The sequence below is a fragment of the Podarcis tiliguerta genome, assembly GCF_965153285.1.
Source record: "Podarcis tiliguerta genome assembly, chromosome: 14".
NCBI lineage: Eukaryota > Metazoa > Chordata > Lepidosauria > Squamata > Lacertidae > Podarcis > Podarcis tiliguerta.
Window position 1 is genome coordinate 23,369,839 of NC_139547.1, and position 16,508 is coordinate 23,386,346.

The 16,508-nt window shown below is 46.1% G+C and overlaps 1 protein-coding gene and 1 long non-coding RNA gene across 8 annotated transcripts in view; one reads left to right on the top strand and one right to left on the bottom strand.

Moving 5' to 3' along the window:
- NR2F2 (nuclear receptor subfamily 2 group F member 2) overlaps positions 1–7,110 on the bottom strand; it is a 16,046-nt gene extending 8,936 nt beyond the window's left edge. Inside the window, exon 1 of the mRNA XM_083412194.1 lies at positions 6,505–7,110. Coding sequence (XP_083268320.1) covers positions 6,505–6,547 — 43 coding nt within the window. The 5' untranslated portion in view covers positions 6,548–7,110. The remainder of the gene's footprint in view (positions 1–6,504) is intronic.
- LOC310663881 overlaps positions 2,094–16,508 on the top strand; it is a 67,347-nt gene continuing 52,932 nt past the window's right edge. For 4 of the 7 annotated variants that reach the window (XR_014504621.1, XR_014504622.1, XR_014504623.1 and 1 more), the window contains exon 1: positions 5,183–5,724. This is a non-coding gene — a long non-coding RNA (uncharacterized lncRNA). Of the gene's footprint in view, positions 2,267–5,182; positions 5,725–16,508 lie in introns of those variants that run through there. The other 3 variants (XR_014504620.1, XR_014504625.1, XR_014504626.1) reach the window with 3 other exon arrangements.

Consider the following 16,508-nt stretch of genomic DNA (forward strand, 5'->3'; position numbering starts at 1 on the left):
GTGCTGGGATCGGATGCCCCGCTCGGAGTTTGGCGAAGCTGTAGAAACATCAACCAGGGAGGCAGGGAGGGAGAAGAGAGGAGGAGGACGGGAGGGAGGGAAGGAGGGAGGGGGGGAGGGAAAAGAAAAAGAAAAGAAAAAGCCCTGGCCAAAGAAAACAAACAAAAAAGCACACACGGGACGCGCGCGCACACACGAGACACGCACACACGCGAAATAGGCTAAGGGAGCCTTTGGGGGGTTTGGGTTCCCCCCTGGTTCCTCGGTGGTGCGTCCCTCTCTCTCTCGGCGTGCCTCGCTCTTCTTCTTTCGCCCAGCTCTTTCTTTCTTTCCTTCCTCGCTTCTTTCTTCCCCCGTTTCTTTCTTTCGTTCGTTCGTTTGTTCGTTCTTTTATTTTTTTCTCCTCCCCTCCTCCTTTGCTGCCGAGGCTACTCCGGCTCGCTCGCTCGCTCGCTCGCAGCCGCCGCCTCCTGCTCCTGCTGCTGCTGCCGCCGCCGCTTGCCGCTGCCTTATGCTGCTCCCGTTTCTTTCGCAAGTGGGTCTCTTTAGCAAAGCTGCTTCCTCGCACAACACATGGGGCGATAAGGGGAGGAGGAGGAGGCGAGGGAAGGGAGAGAGGAGGGAGGGAGGGGGTTAGGGAGGGAGGCGGCGGCACTGGAGGAGGTGGGTGGGTGGGTAGAGAGGGCTGGGGGGAGGGAGCGAGCGAGGAAGAGAGCGAGAGCGCGGTGGGGGGAGACGAGAGAAGAGTGAACTCTCCCCAAGCTCAGGAGCCCCCCGACCCACCCGCCCCCCTCAGCTAGGGAGAAGGATAAAAGGAGTGCAGGAGGGGGAGGGGGAGGCGGGGGCCCGAGTGGGTGTCGTTGGGTGGGTGGGTGGGGGAAAGCAAGGGGTGGAAATTAATAAGAATTAATAATAAATATCAGAAGCAAAGAGAGAGAGGGAAGGAAAATGCACCAGATTTCCCCCCTTTTCTTTTTGCATGCATGCAAAAGTGGAGATTTTGGAGCGGTCCTTTGGCGCTGGGGGTTGGGGGGGGAGAGAGGAAGAGAGCTCTCCTTGCAAGCAGAAGAGATGGGGGCAAGCGAGAGAGGGTTTTGCACGCGCACAAAAAGGTAAAGGGGGAGGGGGCAGCGAAAGGAAGAAAGAGAGAAGGCGAGAAGAGAGAGAGAGAGAAACGGGGGTAAGGAAAAGAAAAGGGAGGGGAGGGAGAAAAGAGAGAGAGAGAGGCAAGAAAAAAAAAGAGAGAGACCGAGAATCCCAGTGATCAAATATGCTAAGGAGGGTGGGTGGGTAGGTGGAGTGGGGGGGGGGTTAAAGGAGTGAATGCGATTTATAGGAGCGGGGCTGGGGAGAGTGGCGAACGCTTTCTCCGCGATCAGCTCACCCAGCTCTCTATATAGTGAACTTTGACACGACGGCTGCAACTTAGCACACGTTGCCATGGCGACCGCTCGCCTTATAAGGCAAGAGGCTGCCTTTGACTGGTCAAAAGCTCCCGGACCTCCCCTCGCCCCTCATTGGGCAGTTCAGCCTTGTGCACGGCTGGGATGGCTGGAGCCCCGGGAAGTCCGCCAGGTCCTAAAGGGAGCTCGGTTCTTTGCTTCTTCTTCTTCTGCTGCTGCTCCTTTCTATCTCGTCAACACCCCCCCGCGCGCCCTTTTCCTTTTCCCCCTTCTTCTCTCTTTCTCTCACTCCGTAACAACCCCCCCCCCCAATTTCTTTCACCCAGCTTTGAAACTCAGAGCAACAAAAGTAAGATTTGAAGGGGGAATTTTTCTTTTAAAAAGAAGAAGCATTATACATATTTTATTTATTATGGGAATGAGGGATCTAGCAATGATTTTTTTTAAAGAGTCTTGATTTTGCGCGCACACACAGACACACACACACATATGCGAGAGGGTGGGTGGAGGTCGGGACACCACTTCTTTTTAAAGGATGCTAGACAGGTCTTTGTGAGACGACGGACTTTCTGAACTCTTTTGCTGGGAGACCAACAGTACGGTCCATCCCCCTGTGAAAGGCTGAGGCTTGAGGAAGAGAGACAGCTCTATCCTCTTCCTGCCACTGTTGCTGAGCTTAGGTGAGGAAAAACAATTTCGTTCTTATAGGGAAGGGTCATTTCAGCTGAGCAGTGGCGTTAGGGGAGCTGTATGTGCCTGGGTTAAAGAAATTAGACAAATGCAGCACTGTAGACAGCTTGGGTCGCAGCGGTGCTGACACAGATTGACACAAACGCTGCCCATTTCGGATTAAAGTTCTACAGGTAGGTGGGTTGAACTTTTAATTGCTTGATGACACGCAAGTCAGAGAATTCTTTGTCTGCTTTTCTTAAAAAGAAACACCCCTTCTTTTAAAAAAAGAAAAAGGAAGGAAAGAGAATACACTCTAACCTCGGCACGATGGTCTTGTAGGGAGATCTATGGACACAAACACCAACTTGCTCTCACTTTCTGACATGGATGTGCAGCGAGGGAGGCCGTTAAAACTGGATTTCGAGCATGTAGATAATTCCCATTTCTAGCTTAGGAAGTCTCAGCCTTCCTAACACTCTAGAGGAGGCTGGCCCGTTGGGGGAAAAGATGCAGATAAACTGATTTGCTGGCACTGCGTAGGAATCTTTTGAAAGCTGCTTGCTCGACACATACATTAGATAGACATCTATCAATGTATAGGGGCGCACACATCAGAGGCTAGGGTAACAGACCTCAGAATACTTAACCACACACTTCATTGTTCCCTGAAGCCTCTAGCATTCCAAGAACCCATTCCCTTTGCTCCAAAATCCAAACAGAAATGAGGAAAAATTAGCATACAAATACACACATGCATACATACGCGCAGAACGCCTGGCCGCCTGTACATACTCCCAAATGGGGAGACATCTAACCCAGATGCCTTCTCAGGAGGAAGGCGATGATAGCGAGGAAGGGGGAAAAATCAGAGAGGAAAAGGGAGGAAAAGGATGGAGTTAATCAAACCCAGAAAACACATTTACAGCCTTTTCGCATTGGATTGGAAAGACCCAAAGTTCCCCCCTCTCTCACCACCCCTTAAGAAAGCATATTTCCTCTTTTATGTTAACAGGAAGGAAAGGGGGAGAATTTCAGAACAAAACAAAACACCCAAGCATGGCGAAGTACATTTGAACCTCTGCAACTTGATTTAATTTTATAGCCTTAGACGAGGTTACAAATTTAAGTCATCGCCTAGCTGTGGGATCTCTCGCGCTGCAGTCTAGAGGCAAACTGACCTCCAGGCAGAGAAGTAAGTGTTCCAGCGAAATACATTTGCTGAGAAGGACAAGAGAAAAATGATAAATGGCAGGCTAGAAACAGACTCAAAACTGAGAGTATATATATTTATATTAATCATATATACCCGCACACACACTTGCACACACAGACTTCTTGGAGTGTGTGTGGGTGTATATACATATATGTATACACACACACAAACAAATACACACGAGGTATGTCCAAGACACATATTAAATGAGACAATGGGGATCCCAGATACATGAGACAAGTATCTGGATCTGGAGCTGTAACCCTTTCCATCAGCTCAACGCTATCACGTTGCCACGTTCGTACCACCCACCCCTTTCTGCTGAAGAAATAAATGTCTGTTGCTAAGCTTGCAGGTGCTACGGACGAAGGCAGGAAAGTTGTAACATGAACTCTGCTTGTTACTGGTCCTAGTGAGGAGCCTGGCAATATTGTCCGTTTCATACGGTCAGTTTCAAAGCGAGCGGTGGAATGTTCTATTGATTAGAAGGACTTGGCCGCCTGTAAACAGTGGAAGATGCCCTCTATGATGCAGAAGAGATGGAAATAATCGGCCTCTAGGATTGCAGAGAACTAGCGCCTTGATACACCCCCTCCATCTCTCTCTCTCATATATTCATATATATATATATATATATATATATATATATATATATATATTTGTGTGTGTGTGTGTGTGAGTTTCAGAGTATGGAAATATATATACAGGATATATAGGTGATCGCAGCCTATATAAGGAAAATTCTCCCCATATATCACCACCATATCTTATTTTATCAGAAGAAATCTTATGATTCTGCTGAATGCAAAGACTACCAAAATAAAAATTAAAAAACCCGAAAGGGGAAATAACGACCCTTCTGTATTAATCGTTTTCCTGCAGGATCGTAAAAAGAGAAAGCAACTAATCACTGAGAACTAAAATAGACGGAGCTCACTCAAGCCCTAACATCAAATGCTTTGATAGTGTACGTCTGTTCATCCAGAGGATGGAACTATTAAAAATAGCAGAGGTGGGGAGTTGGCAAGTTCATGACTGACTGGCTGTTCATTCTCTCTTTCTCCCCCCCCCCCACATTACACAGCAACATAGGATCGCTTAAAGAGAACGATTCTCAAACCAATTCATCATCCATAACTGTCAATTTACAGAGCTCAGTTATAATCCCGGACCTTATTTATTGCCTTGCAAGTAAGGGTCCATTTTGCAACTTCTGGCGAGAAGAAATAGTGGCATTAATAATACCTATCCACGTTCCCATTTTTTAAAACAGGTGTACAATCATCAGGAGATCCGGGCTGTTAAATAGAAAGAAAGTGTGGAATATTTGAAGGAAAACGTTAGGCTAAGCGAGGTGGGGAAGCAGGGACCCCCCCTCTTTATTTTTTCCTGGCGAAAGGTGCGGAGATGGGGAGAGCTTGGTAAAACAACAACAATGACAACAAGAAACCCTCCCTTCAGTTCTTCCTGGCTTCTTTGCAACGAAGTTTGGACCCTCTGAAGTGAAATCAGTGGGGGGAAACCGCTGGGTTACGTGGGGGGAAGACTCAATGAATGCTCACTGTGTTGTTTGCCTCCCCCCCCCCGCGTCCCCCTCCCAGCTCCATCCGAAGAGCTATGAATGGGGGAAAGTGGCCCTCCATTGTGCGACACTGAACTTTCAAGTCAATGTAATTTTTAACCACTGGCTTGTGGTACTTTGAAAATCACCAGGGGCTGTCAGAGTCGGGCCCTCTGAAAAATTTACAGTGCTAAATTAGAACATATGCTAGGAGAGCGAGAGATGGAGAGAGAAAGAGAGGACAGAAGTGTGTGTATTGGTGTGTGTGAGGCGGGGGGGGGGGGGGAGGAGGAAGAGGACCGGCTGGAAGACTCCAGAAGTACAGTATGCGTCTGCCCCCTAGCGTAAGTCTTTCATCGGCCTGAAAAAAATCCAACTTTCAAAGAAACGCTGCTCTTAAAGGGAAAGGGACGTGGGGGGAGGACGTAGGCAAAGCGAGACGGGGGGAGGCAAGCAACTCCTAAACTTCTGTACGTTTATAATATGATTAATTCCTCCGGATTGCCAGTTAAGGAGCTATGTCATTTTAAAAATAAAATAAAATAACATCTTTTTGTGCTCCGGACTTGCAAACTTCCGAAAAAATTGTGATTTTTTTTAAAGGGAGGAGGCGACATAGGATGGATAAGGAATCCCCCCGCCGGTCTAATAGGGAGAAGCGAGTGTGAGCGAGTGAATGTGCGTGCGTGCGTATTTCTCGCGCTAGGGAAAGTCTAGAGCTCTTCCACGCGGCTTTTTTTTTTTTTTTAAGTGACATCAGCCTGAAGATTATTAATCCCCCCCCCCCACTCCCCAACTTCCAACAATTAAAAGGAACAAACAAAACTTTGCGCCTGGAAACCTGGATTTGGCAACAGATATCCCCTCTGGCAATGGTGAGTACCTCTACTTTATCATCCATCAGAGATTTTAAGGGGGTAAGGATAAAGCGGAGCTGCGGAACGGGGACTGCAAAGAAGGCTAGTCGTGAAACTCAATTTTGCTCCTGGAAGAAGTGGGGGGGGGGGGGGGGAGAGAGAAACCCAAGCAAAAACGCACGTGGCTACAAATTCTTGCAGTTTCATTTCCTATTCCTTGCCTTAGAGAGGTCCCTTTTCCTCCCCCCTTTTCAATCATTGCTTATACCCACAGCAATACGACCTTGAGATTTTAGACTGGTTCTGACTCAGAGAGGCATCATCATCATCGAATCCGAACCGGATTTGGAAGGGGGGGGGTACCTTTTGGATAGCTGGAAAAGGGGCTTTATAGAGAAGCATATTTTTCACGACATACACCCACTCACACAGGGACCTTTCTCTCAATTAGTAGTTGATGTAAAGTCCACACACACACACACACACACACACACACACATCGTCGTCGTCCCCCCCCCCCCCACGCTCCCGGCACAAATCCCGCCCTCCCCACGTAACCTTTGAAAGCAGAGTTTTCGTCCCCGACCCTCAAACCATTGACTTCGGGGGTGCGGGGAAAGTTCTCTGAATTTCAACGCAGGGCATTGCTTTTGCGCTTCGGATTTCAGCCTTTAAAATGAAATAAGTAAGGAATGAGAGAGGGGGAGAGAGACCCGCACGGCCACAAACCAGGTCGCAAGGAGAAGGGGAAAGAGAGAGAGAGAGAGAGAGAAATTTAAAAAAGAGAATGAAACATACCCAAAACATATTTGCCTTGTTCAAGATCCCAGATCGCTTGCATCTTCTTCCTGTTGTTTGGCAGCTGATGGCTTTTAAATTATTATTTTTTTAGGAAAAAAATTGGGCAGGAGAAAACCCCCCCTTAGGCAATGAAAACGTATCGCCCTGGTATTTATCTTAGCGATTGTACAAACTGATTTTGGAAAAGAGAGCGAGGGGTGGTTACTATTGGGGGTGGGGGTGGGGGAGAACCTGAAGGGATCAGCGAACGAAAAAGAAAAAAAGAAAAAGAGCGACGAAAGGATAAGATCTTTCGCAATCTATAAAGGAATGTGTTTTGCCCCCCTGTGTATTTTGAGCGTGGAGCCTTGGAACAGGCGGCAGGGAGGAGAAATGACAATAATAATAATATCCTATATATGCACACTCTTAAGTTTAAACAGAGCGGGTCCGAGGGGGAGTTTGCTTCACAGCGGTTGAAGAATGCGCGCCTCGCCTTTAAGAAAAAAAAAGGGGGGGGTGGAAAGAGCCCCCACCCAAACGTTAAGGTAGCAGATATCTATCTTCTCATTCCTTAGAAGGAAGAACGCCTCGTTGCACCTTGTTTGGGGCTGGAAAGACGACACTTTGGAACACACACAGACACACACACCCCTCCCCCGATTGGAAAAGAGGAGAGAGAGAGAGAGAGAGAGAGAGAGAGAGAGAGAGGAATGCGCCTTCCAAATTAATGCACGTATTGGTAGAGATGGACTTCCAAAGCGGAAAGTCATCAGAAATCGGGGTTAGTAGGACTTCAGAGAGTATTAGCTTTTCAGGCAATGAAGGAAAAGAGAGGTATATAAAAAAAACCACACCAAATGGATTGGGGGTGGGGTCTTGGGTGAAACAGAATGAGCCGGGGCAAAAAGTTCGAAGAGTTATAAATCCGGAACTTCCTCCCCCCTCCCTTTTCTCCTTCACTCTCTAGCATAGGACCCCCTCGATCTGGAGCATTTAAAGCGACCCACAGATATTTGAGGTCCTTTAGGTGCTTTTCAGACTTGGTGCTAATTTAAATAAAACAAAAATGCCAACAAAGATAACCTCCTCCTTGTGATAATACAGACACCCCCACCACCACAATGGGGAAGGAAAAGCACTTTTTGAAGTCTCCCCAGAAAACTGCTTCTGGGGTTGCCCATAGAATTGTTCTTAATTTTGCACAAAGTGTGGGTGGGAGGGATTCAGTCTGAACAGATCGTTGTTGTTGTTTAAAAATTACAAGCGGCCACAAATTTCGTTTACTTAGCTGAGCTTTTACAAAAAGAAGAAAAATATATGGGGAATGCACTTAATTTAATAATGAGAGGGGAATGTGCCTGTGTGCTGGAATATCACCGAAGGTACCTGGGAAAAAACCGTACTGTGAATAAATGTCACAGGTGACAAAAGGATCATACCTTTCCTTCCCTTCTGCTAATTTCTTAGATTCCCCACTCCCGGCCTTTAAAAGATGCTTCTGCAATTAACTCCACCACCTCCTCCAGCGTTAATTGCATGTTTACAGGGCTAATGAAATTTACAAATGGGTTTGGCCCACCTCAAACAATGATGAAAAACTAGAGAAGCAAGTTTAATTACGTCCACCGAGGAGGTTTGCTTGGCGAGGGTGGGGGGAGAGGAAAGACAGGGTATTGATCAGGGGGGGGGGGGAGAACGGGGGGAAGGTGACTCATTTTCTACAGGTCATTAATGACCTTAGATTATAGGCCTGTAAAAAAAAAAAATCCCCTTTCCTGGGAATGCCTTCGAATGATTGAGACTCATCCCAGTCGGATGGATTTTGATGATGGTTCTGGTGGGGGCACCTTCTATCAAAACGCACCCCTAAATCCTTCGACCCAGGCCAGTCTTCCCAAAAGAGGAACCCCCCAAAACCATATTTAATTCTTCTGAGAGTCTCTCTTTGCTTGTATGTAATAGAATTACAGTTCCTCTTGTTTTCGCTGCTGATATAATTATCAATACCTTTCAAAGGACGTCCCTTTCAGAAAACCTTCAGACACACGTCTCCCCTTCTGTGTTGTGAGAAGAAGGGAAAGCGGAGAGGAAAGATTTGGGGCGGGTGGGGGGGCGTTTAAAGAAGAGAATTCCACCAGCTACAAATGGATTCAGTCTCCAGCCTCAGCATTATCCCCCCCCCCCCGCCTCCTTGCAGATCAGCCTTTCCAAAGTTTGACTGAAGTTATGAGGATATCTGAGGCTTTGCTATGGAGAGGTCAGAGGTGAAGACTATTTTAACCCTAAAAAAGCATGCCGGTCTCCCTACACCCAGAGTGAATGCTCCTGCCCCCCCTTACCCCAAAAGCAGAACAAAGCATGAATCGGATTTCACACACACACACACACACACACACACACACACAATCTTTAAAATCCGAGTCACATAAGAGTAATACGATGGAAGCTCCAAAGTATTGCATTTAAGATCCTTCCTTCCTCTCTGTCCTTCTCTCTCTCTCTCTCTCTCTCTCTCCCACCCCACACTCCAGTTTTTCCAAGGAACTGGCTGAGGGTTTTTTTTTTTTTTTTGTCTTAGGGGGAATAGTGGGAGGGGGTGTTTGAATGGTATGAAAGGGACGAAGAAGGTCCCGGGCAATCGATTTTTCTTGTCCTCTCTGTCTTTTCGGATCAGTGCCTTTCAATGGGCATGGAGGTGCTCTTTCAGACACAAACTTGTGCTACATTTTCTGCCTGTATTCCTGCTAAATACAATAAAATGCTGGGCAGATTCCACACTCGCACTCACACAAATGCACAAACACAGGCACATACACCTCTTCCACACCTCCTTTTCTTCTTCCTTTGGGTAGAAAGCCCTCTAATTAAATTGTTTGATATGCCCAGTCAAGACAGGGCAATTTAATATGCGTTAGTATAAAGATATATTCTGCGAGGAAGCGTTTTTCTACTTTTGCTTATTAGCAAAAGGGGTTTGGGGGGGAGGGAGGGAGGAAAGGGCTCCTTTTAAACATCCAGACATTGACAGAAGAGGGTGCCTTAGTTCTCTTCACTCCCCCCCCCCCAATTCCTATTTTACCTGGATGGAGCAGGATATTTATTTATTTATTTTTAAAGAGGGAACCCGCAGAATCTCGGCACGTACTCAAGTTCTTAAGAAACATGCCCTTTGTATTTCTAGCCCATTTGAACACCCTGGGGGCTTACTTCAGAGTTACCGCGCATAGGATCGGGCTGCAGGTCTCTCGGTGAGAAAGGAAGGTGTCGGTTTCAAAGCCCAAAAAGGCCTTCCGAAGGAGAAATTTGAGGATGAGTGTTTGCTTGTTCATTTTTTTTTCCCTTGGAGAATAATTGGATTCCCTATCCCCTCCTACCCCTAAAGGCACTGGAAGTTACGCATTCTCACGACCATGTTCTGGGGTGGCGGTGGAAGAAAACCTAACTGCGTGGAAAGCATCGTCTCTATAATTATACGATGGCTCTAAGAACTGCAGGCACCTATACGTTTATTTATGTTTGTTTTAGACGCTCACGTCCTTATGTTATTCCAGACAAACATCTGTCAGCTGGGAGACTCCGTGCCTATCCTTACCGGAGAGAGACACAGATGACTATGATATATATTATCAACCCAACAACACAGAAATACTACGCTCCCCCTCCCCCGTAGTGAAAGATACACCGAGTGGGCATGATCCAAACAAATTTAACAGCATGTTCATGTTGCAGTCCCATGCACACTTCTTATATGGGACTGAACCCCATTCAAGGGAATGCGCTGCAGGCGCATTAATAGAAATCGTGAGAGCAATCTTATACTTGCCTAGTCAAGCTCGCTGAATTAAATGGGATTTACTCCCAGGTAAGCGGGTAAAGGACTGCAGCTTCAAGATGCCTTTCTTTCATTGTGCTTTTCTCTAACAGGACGCGAAAGTGTCTTAGCGTTGACTAGATCGCCTGTCTGTTTTTAGAGATACACTCTAGATTAATTTCGCCGCGTTCACACAAACCCTTTGGGTCCCATGCCCAGCAACACCAAAGCTATGGGTCTCCCAGGTGTTTCCCTATGCTTCGAAGGGCAAGGAAAGGCCTGTTCAGACACAGAACGAGCCTTTTACCCTAAGATCCTCCCTGGCCACAACATGTGCCTGTCCTGTCGTGTGAACAAGCTGGCCTAACAATTTCCCTGCTTTATTGGCGCGTCTTATTCATTCTTATCCTAAACAGGCGGCGGCGGGGCAACCGTTTTAAGGCGATTTCTTCTTCCTTCTTGGGAAGGCAATAGTTGAATCGGTCTCCCTAGACGAGGTCAAAGAAAAGGTGGGCACATTTATCGGTGCGTGAAAGAGAGAGGGAACATGACTGATGGACTGATGTGGGGAACGAGCGACAGATGCGACTAAAGAGATGGATCCATACTGCACGCATCTGAAGGACACGTGTACATACTGCATGGACACGGATCCATATTGCACGCATGTGAAGGGCACGTGTGCATTTATTGCACGTCTGCATTTCAGGGGTAAACGCTTTAGAGTTCTGTGGAGCCAGGGCTCATATTTTACCTCGAGGAAGTGCTTCCTCGGCCGGCACCTGGATCACAACGGGAAGCCATTTATGCGGAAAAACCGCGCTGTGGACCCCACTCGCACTCCAGTGCTGAGCCCCCCCATCCCGTCCATTATTTAATTCACTGGGCATGAAAGTCACTGTGAGGCTGCAGATCCAGGAAGGTGATCTGGGGGGATTATTCCCAAGGAATCCTGCGGGAATGAGGGGGTGACTTCGATTGAAACACGCCCAGGTTCCTGACTCCTATAAAGGGAATAAGCAGTCCCTATCTATCTATCTATCTATCTATCTATCTATCTATCTATCTCTATCTATCATCTATCTATCTATATTTATCTATCCCAGTATGAATGGTATTTTTGATACCCGCGATTCCTTGCCCATTGTAGGTGGACTCCTACCAGAGAACTTAAGTGGAAGTTTCGAAAACGCCTCCGATAAATATAACTTGGCGTGCCCAGAATTATATATAAAATATCCCTCTCTCTGTGTGAGAGAGAAATTGTTCAGATAGAACCCACCCCCTCCTCTCGGCCGCTGCGCCTTCAATTTGGTAAGCGCGGCGATTTCAGAGAGTTTTGTTCCCACTGCGGAAGCGTAACTTGCGCGCTCTTTTGCCGAAAGTTTAGGTTTGTTTTGTTTGTTTTTTTTTAAAAAAAGGAGGCCGGAGGGGGAGAATCGACGGAGAGAGAGGAGAACAATTTTCGTGTCGAGAGCAGGAAATGGAGTGGAAGAAAGAGAGAGGCGGAAAGTATCAGGGTTCGAGCCCCTAGCTGCGCTCTTTTCCCGATTGCGCTTCTGCGCCACGCGCATTTCAGGCGCAATAAAGCCAGCAGACTTATTTCCAAGGAGCCGCACGTAGGATCGGTGGGGGGCAATCTCTCCCTCCCTGCCTGCTGTCCCTGCGCTATAAGAGAAGGAGACGTCTGTCTGAGGCAGACCTCACCTCTTGGACAGCCCCCCTCCCTTTGAGACTGGGCTAGCTCTATTGATCCAGAGGAGACGCTAGAGGTATCACCAGGCTAAATATTTACCGATCACACACAAACAGTCAGGTTACCCGAACGATTTTTTTCCTCCCTCCCCTCCCTCTCTTTCTTCCTCCCCCCCCCTTTTTTTTTACTGCGCGGAGAGCGGAGTGGAAAGGGAGAGAGGGGGGCAAATCATTTTATTAGTGTGTATAAAGCAAAGAACACATTCTAAGCAGGAGTGTTTTAAGATGTGTCTTCAGCGGGATGAAAAGAGTTAGCGAAATCGATACGGAGTGATTAGGAGCTCCCGGAGTGTCGCGGGTGTGGGGGGAGCGAGAGAGCGCAAGCGAGCTGTGAATTTCTTATATTTGCTAATCCCAGGTTAAGGGGAAAGAAGGAGAGCGCAACTCAAAGAAAGAGGAGTCTGGACGCGACAGCCGGAGATTTTCAGGCACGGTGGGGTGGGGTGGGATGGATAGAAGAATGAAATCGAACCAGGACTGTAAAATGCTGGCACACATTTCCTTACCCGGATTCCCCCAACGCCTCCCCCATCTCCACCCGCGAAAGAGTCCCTCTTAGTTAGAGGAAGGCGAAAGAAAACCTGAAGGATTTCTCAATTAACCCTCTACGAAGCAAGCAATTGCATGCGTTTAATTCCCCCCTCTCCCCAGTTATTAACAGTGTTTACGATGGTACTTGGAGGGTATCTACGTGTGGATAAAATATAAGGGGTTTGTGTTTGTGAGAGAGACCGTCACCCAAACGTGTCAGAGAAGCCCAGGGGCTGGGATTGTCAACTCCTGGGGGTCCATTTGGTGTCCGCCTATTCCGCTGGTGAGGGTGGGGAGGCGGGCGCAGTAAATGGAGCGATTCAGATCGATTTGGAGAAGAGCGGCGTTTAAAGCTTGCTCCTTGGTTGAACTTTTCTCATTTTGCCCCAGCACATTTGCACTCTCCCTTCCACGAGAAGGGCTGTGTCCGGGAGACTCTTGTCTTCAGGCAGAAGGTTGTGGAACTGATAAGATGGCTGGGATGTGGGATGGGAGTGGGTGCGTGTGTGCTCCTTTCAAAAGAAGGATCTTAATAAACGCACACCTCGACAACTTGAAGAGAGAGATGTTTGCTTCTCTTTCCTCTCTTGGGGTATCTTCATTTCAGCTCACGGAAAGGTAGCAGGAGCTGAAATGTACAGCGGGAGAACAGGCGGAGATCTTGTAACCCCCCCCCCCAACCTCAACCCCCAAGCACAAACACACGTTTTCCGAAGGGACAGAAAGATTGAACCGAATCTTCATACAGCAGTTCTTCCAGAAAGTCAACTTGTTTCCAGGGAAAGTTCTCTCAAAGTGGGGCAGTTTGGCTGAGGAGGCGTTTGTAAGAGAGAGACCCCCCCCCCGCACTTCGGGTAGACATTAGAGTTAAGAAGCTGGAGGGGGGCGGGTCAACTAACTTGGCTATATAAATCGAAAGGGGGGGGGGAGAGAAGCCTTTCCGTAGAACTGCACGACCTTGAGCTAAACTCGCCCCCCCCTCATACAAATGATCTCCATCACCACACAAGGGGGGGGGGAGTCAAATTTACCTCGATATTTTTTAATGGCTACTTTTTTCAGAGTCTACAATGCTGGTTGGTTTAAATTCTACCAAACCCCGGGGTAACCCCAGATTAAAGTTACAGTTCTTAACAGTCGAACATTAATTTTTTTGTGTGTGTGTTAAAAAACCCACAAGAAAAAAAGGGGGTGCGCACCGTCCATTCCCCTCTTTGACTAATTCGTTAGATTAGAGATAGGAAAAGTTTGACCTCAAAGGTCGGGTGCAGCTGGGCTTCATTAACTCTTGCGGCCCCAGCACAGAACCGAGGTTGAAGACCCAAATTTAAAGCGGGGTGGAGGACGGAGGTGTGACTACGAGGTAGGCGTAATGTTTGAAATAAAATAATAAAATATAAAGGGGGAAAGCTTTGGTAGATAGTGGGTCTAATATCTGCAGGGTTTTATTTGGGTGTGTGTGTGTGTTCCCCACCTGATTCTTGGAGTCTAGTTTAAATGTCTGGGAAGAGAAAACAACAACATTTATTATTAAGTTAAAGCAGAATTTAAAACCGGGCAGCCCAATCCTATGCACGTTTCCTCGAAAGTAAGTCCCACTAGGCTCCAAAGGACTCCCCTCACCCCCAGAATGTGCACAGGGTCGTAGCTTCCCCATCAATTAACTGCTGCCAGTTATAGATGCATTCCCTAATCACAAATTTCAAAATGTGGATTTTAATTGGAGCTGTAAAAAGAAGAGAGAGAGAGAGAGAGAGATGTTCTGTGAAGCGATCTAAGCACATCTCTTGTTTCCTGAAATTCCTTCTAAGAGGTTAGGGGTGATGATGGTGGAATTGGGCCCCACAATATGAACTCTCTGCATCCTATAGCTGAGAAAGAAAGGAGGAAATACATCTTAATTCACAGGCCACCTTCATGTTACCCATCTGGAGTGATTCACATTTATTGCAGCACATTGGTATGTATTGCAATCAGTTAATTTGTTGACGAATCATGTAAAACCAGAAGCAACCCTTTAATGAGTTGGTAGCCAAAGATGGCAAGTACTTTTACAAGAGGACAGTCACAAGCAGCCTTTCACACACAGGAAGTCTGCAGGGATATAACTAGCATGCAGTAGAAATGTATGTGTGCCTGCATGGTAAACATGCATATGTATGAAATATGTATAAATATACATGCATGTGTTTGCAGGTGCACTGTGCACTCATATAATATCTAAATGTGCAGATAGACACTTCCACTACAAGATGTTCATAAGAACATACTACAAAATAGACATCTCACAATCCTGTTTGTAAAATTGCTTACTTTGCACGATGAGCCTCTTTATCAGACAAAAATGTGAATTTAAAAGGAAGCAGGAAAGTTGACCTCTACAGTTAACATAGCTGCAGCAATGGATGCATTCCCCCCCCCCCCCCCCGGAAGCCCTGGTCCAAAAAATGATTTAACCTTAGGAGGAAGGGAAAATGTATCTTTATGTAACTGCTGGAATATTTTTTTGGTTTGAACCTTTTAAGCATCACTGCCACCTCTACATTGAAGGTGTTGTGTGTGTGTGTGTGTGTGTGTGTGTGTGTGAGAGAGAGAGAGAGAGAGAGAGAGAGAGAAACTGTAAACATCTATCTGTTCTGAGCCATAATTTTAGAATATTTTAACTGTTCTTATATTCTGAATTGATTCCTTGATTGCCATTTCATTAAAAAAACAAGTTGCATGTTTCAAGCCAGCAGGTTCTATAATGCACACACACAAAAATCATTGTACAGGAGCCATCATATCCCTATTTTAATGGTTTTCTCTCCCATCTGAAAAAGAGACCAACTATAAAGAAATGAATGCATGTTCAAATAAATAAATATGTTGAAAAGTGAGCTCCATATATACTAAAGGCATAGTCAAATTATTTTGATAGCTTCCTGTTATTTTTTACACAGGCATTCCAAAGACTGGTAACAATGAAACAGTTTCCAAATGTTTTTATTCAACTGAAAATGCCAGTTTGAGGGGGAAAATTAAAATAACCCAGATTACAGAAACCTCTCCTTTCCTTTCTTTTCCTTTCCTTTTCCATAACAAATATTTTCAATAACCTGACAACAAGGAAATATTGTGGAGTCATTTCTGGTGGGTTTTTTTTTTTTTTTTGAAGCATATTCCCAAACTAAGGAACAAAATTGCCCCCAAACATGGAAAACAAGGGCTTTAAAAAAATCACATCCCTTAAAAAACAACAAAACAGAATCACTTTAGACTTCTCTGCATGTATCTATATTGCAAGTCAATGTTAAACAAATGGGAGCTCAAATTAATTCAATGTGACATTTTATTAGTTTCCAGGCCCTATGTTAAGGTTTATCTAAACAAAGAACTGGCATTTGGATCACACTATAAACCTGAACTGATCTATGGGCTGAAGCATAAAGGAGAAGCTCTCAGTCGAGAACCCATATGACTTTAGCAGATAGAAAAAACAGCAACCCACAAAACCCACCACATATTAACGAGCCTTGTAATTATTAGCGCACCCTTGATCCTCTTGCCTGCAAGAGCCTAGGATTTCCTTGCAAAGATTTTAAGTGCCTCTTTAAGATGGTGTCTCCTAAAATGAGTTAAGACGAACTGCTCTCAAACAACAGTTGAATACTTGTCTAAAAGGGGATGTTTAAACTCTACTTGTTTGCCCATCTGGCCCCTGTCCTCAAATTGACTTTTCCTTGTCTCATTCCTCTTCCCAATGATGACACTAAGTTTGGTATCAAATATTATTTTCTGTGTTGCTGTTCTAAAAATAAAGTAAGCAAACATTTATTTTCATAATCTTGCCTGTTTAAGTGGGGTAAATGGAATGAAGATCACATCACACTGAAGAGTTAAATCACAACTGGAAAAAGCAGTTGTGAAGTACCAGATACCT